At 28.6% G+C, this 3,868-nt stretch overlaps 1 protein-coding gene across 1 annotated transcript; it reads right to left on the bottom strand.

The window, feature by feature from the left end:
• Positions 1 to 2,552: 2,552 nt before the first annotated feature.
• LOC130796837 (single myb histone 5-like) lies at positions 2,553 to 3,568 on the bottom strand. The gene is made up of 3 exons (XM_057659237.1): positions 3,235 to 3,568; positions 3,072 to 3,131; positions 2,553 to 2,970 (listed from the first exon to the last, which is right to left on the bottom strand). Exons 1-3 carry the CDS (start codon positions 3,403 to 3,405, stop codon positions 2,680 to 2,682), a joined length of 522 nt encoding a protein of 173 aa, XP_057515220.1. The 5' UTR covers positions 3,406 to 3,568; the 3' UTR covers positions 2,553 to 2,679.
• Between the last annotated feature and the right edge of the window lie 300 nt (positions 3,569 to 3,868).

Raw genomic sequence — 3,868 nt, 5'->3', positions numbered from 1 at the left:
CATTGCCCATGAGTGAAGCAAAAGCGGCAAGTCGCCACTACTTCTGATGTTGAATGTTGAGCACAGTGATTGGCGACGAGTCGTCGCCTCTGGATCATGTAAAAGAGACGACTCGTCACTTTCTTCTGGCTTGAAGGCTCATTGCTTTTTTGGCGGCGAGTCGTGTCTTTGGATCTTTTTATAGCTTGGGCCATTACAAAAGCGATCATTCCCCATACTTAGGACATTTTTGTAGCTCTTTACACTTTTTCAACTCATATGAGACCATTTTACTCCTTTCCATAGTGCCCTGCAATAATATAAGCAACAAATCGTATGCAAACATGCTTAATAATCATCGAAATTAACTCATTTAATAATCACCATAAACTAGAGTAAACGAGCTAAAAATAATCTTAAACCACTACTAATATTCAACGAAGGAGTATAAAAATAAGCACAATAAATACAAATAATTGCACTTATCAACTTGGCTTTTCAACTAACTCTTAGCTAGCCTTTTCTTTACCCGAGCGATATGGATCGATAAGGGTATAAGAATCTATCTAGACGTTGTGAGACCTTATTCTATCATAAGGGTAATGATTTACTACTTTTTGGACCCTAAATATTTATGTCTGCATCATGAAAATTTAGGAGTCTAATTTTTTGACACTGAAAATTCACTTATAATACAATATAAAGGTTCATGTTCAAGGATTGAACTCAACCCGAACGTTTATGCAGTAGTAAACCTTTTGTTCTATAATGATCAACTACAAATGCAACAGTAAACTTAAAATATAATTTTTTTAAATTCACTTAAAATATCATTTTTGTTTTATAATGATCAACTACAATGTAGTAAAACTTTATGCTGATACAATTATAATGTTTATTACAAAATAATAATTTTTACGCAAAAGATTAATAATTTAAGTTTAATTATATTTTCTAAAAGGAGATTTAGTGGTTAGGGTTTACGGTTTTAACCATACTAGTGTAATTCCTATGCAATGCACTGATTTTTAAAATTTTCATGTATATAGTAGTTTAACTATTTTGATAATTTTTCTTAGCATAATTATTGTTTATTTAAATAAAAAAAAGGCATCTAATAATCATATATGAAAAAAATTTTACATGCTCGATGAAATTAGATATTAGGAATAAATTCATAATGAAAGTTATAACTTTTTAACTATATATGAAGACATCAGATCCTACAATATTGTTGAAAATATATTGAAAAACTGAAGTATTATATGTTCTAATAATGAAAATGAGTAATGAACATGTGGCAGAGGTAAAACCTTTTTATAATAATAATAATAATAATAATAATAATAATAATAATAATAATAATAAAAGGTTATAACTCTATAAATTAAATAATTTTTTTTCTATGAAATGAAATAATTTTTAGATAAATAATAATACTCCATGCGTTTCTTTTTGTTTATCCACTTTTAAGTTTTCCATTTTAGTAGAGAAATTTAAATTTGAATTTTGAAGTATATATTGAAGATTAAATATATTCATGTGGAACTTGTTAGATTCGTTTTGAAGCAAATTTTTTTAATATATAATTTTTACAATTTTTTATGATGCGTACTTAAAGATATTAAGGTTCAAAGTTTATTTTGAAAAGCGTACAAAAAGTAAAGTGGATAAATAAAAAGGAATGGTAGGAGTAATAACAACAATAATATAATTAAAGTTAAAAATCAGCATTGAAAACCCTAGAGTAAATGAAAATTGAGCAAATAAAATTGTTAAAATAAAAGCTCTTTAACATAGAAGAAGCAAAAAAAAACCACATATAGACTCTAGAGTAAATGATAATAATTAAGTAAATAAGAAATAAATAACATTAATTAAGAAAAGTGATTTAAAATGATACGTAGCAAATCATAGCAATTTCTCAACACGCATTCTAAAGGCGCCACTTATCAAAGTGATTGCTGAATTAGTATATGATATGAAGATATGATGATATGATATGATGGATAACAATATGATTTTTAATTTAGTCTAGCTTGAAAATTTTAACTTCTGCAAAAAAAAAAAAGAAGAGTATAATTTAGTATGTAATCGAACCAAATAACACTATTTCTCATTTGATATGATTCAGTTTTTTGACCAAATTTTGTTGAGCGTTATGCTATCAGATGCCACCCATCATGAGGAACTTTTACATTTGATCTTATTGGAGACTTTATTAACATAATCAACCAAAAAAAAATTTAACTAGAACGAAGAGCTAGCAAACATGACATTCTACCCTTACGATTAACAATTAAAATTTCAACGTATACTATAACTTAATGTCAAACAAACAATTTAAATAGAGTCTTAATAATCACTGCTTTCGTTCCTTTTTATTTGTTTATTTTAATTTTTTCGACTTTATGAGAGGAACTTAAATTTGTCTTTTAACGTATACATTCAAGACAAAATATATTCATATAGAATCTTGTTAGATTTGTCTTGATGCAAATAATTTTAATATATAATTTTTACAATTTTTTATTGTGCGTATTATGAAATATCGAAGTTCAAAATTTGCATGAAATACGTGAAAAAATAAAGTAAACAAACAAAAAAAATAATAAATAAATTCCTAAAAAATTATAATTTAAAATTTGAAAGGTTATATTTGGTTCATACGTCAAACAAAGTGCTCATTGATGCACTACTTTAGTCTCCGTTACTATAGTCATGTATTGTTTTGTCAAAGATCTCTTGAGCTATTTTGAGAATTGCATCTGTTTCTTCTTTCATCTCTATTAACTTTTGTAAATTCTTATAAGACTCAGCTACTCTTTGTTCCTTATTTTTTGCATCAGCGATCAAGAAGGCTACTCTTTCAGCTGCTTCCAATTGTGCTGATTCATAGTCCTCTGCCACTGCCTCTGCCTCTGCCTCTGCCTCTGCCTGGACCTTGACCTCGGAATCGGCCTCTGCCTCGGTCTCTGCTTCCGACATTTTCTACAATAATATTAAAGTTAGTTTAACCCCATGCACTAAGCGGTTTGATTAAGGGAAGATTTATCATTCAAATTCTAATTCTAATTCTAATTCACATTCACCTGATCTTCAATAGTCCGCTTTGGCTTTGGTGTTGCATGAATCATATTCCTCCATTTGTCCTGTATCGTATTCGGATCATCAATTATGTACATACTAGCTTCATAATTAACAAAAACAGAACGAAAAGCGAAGCAATTACACGGAATAAAAAAATAAGAATACCTTGGTATCGATGTTGGAACGAGAACGGAGAATATGGCTGAATTGAGGATCATCGAGGATGATTTTCCATTTACCGACGCCATGTTTGGCTACGCCTTCTCTGAATGCCTTTTCTTCTTCTGGAGTCCAATTTAGCCTCGGGTTTCCGATTTTTCTCTTTCTATTTTTCATTTGTTTCTGAAGAATCCGAAGTATTATTGAAGGATGTAGAAATTAGGGATTAGTGATCAACGGAGAAAAGGACGGATCAGAAAGAATCGTGTTCTGTTATTTCTTGAATGTTACAAACACAATCATGTTTATACTAATTCTTCGTTTGTTTTATACAACACTACTCTTGTTTTCTTTGACGAAAGAATGGGTTTTATGAATGTTGATGACACAAGATATATTTATACTATATCACTCCTTTTAAAATATTCTATTTTATTGAAATTTAATTAAGATTTTTAAGACATGTACAGATGATAAAATATATCTATGTGAGATATCGTTAACTTTCTATGATGCATATTTAGAGATATTAAGACTTTAAATTTATTTTGAAAACTGTGCAAAAGTAAACAAGAAGAATAAAAAAAATAGAGGGAGTACATCATAAACATAATAATAATGCTGGGTAAGCATTCACTAA

The sequence above is a fragment of the Amaranthus tricolor genome, chromosome 12, assembly GCF_026212465.1.
Source record: "Amaranthus tricolor cultivar Red isolate AtriRed21 chromosome 12, ASM2621246v1, whole genome shotgun sequence".
In the NCBI taxonomy this organism is placed as follows: Eukaryota; Viridiplantae; Streptophyta; class Magnoliopsida; order Caryophyllales; family Amaranthaceae; genus Amaranthus; species Amaranthus tricolor.
Note: the sequence above shows the minus strand (reverse complement) of the source record. Positions and strands in the feature narration are given on the sequence as shown.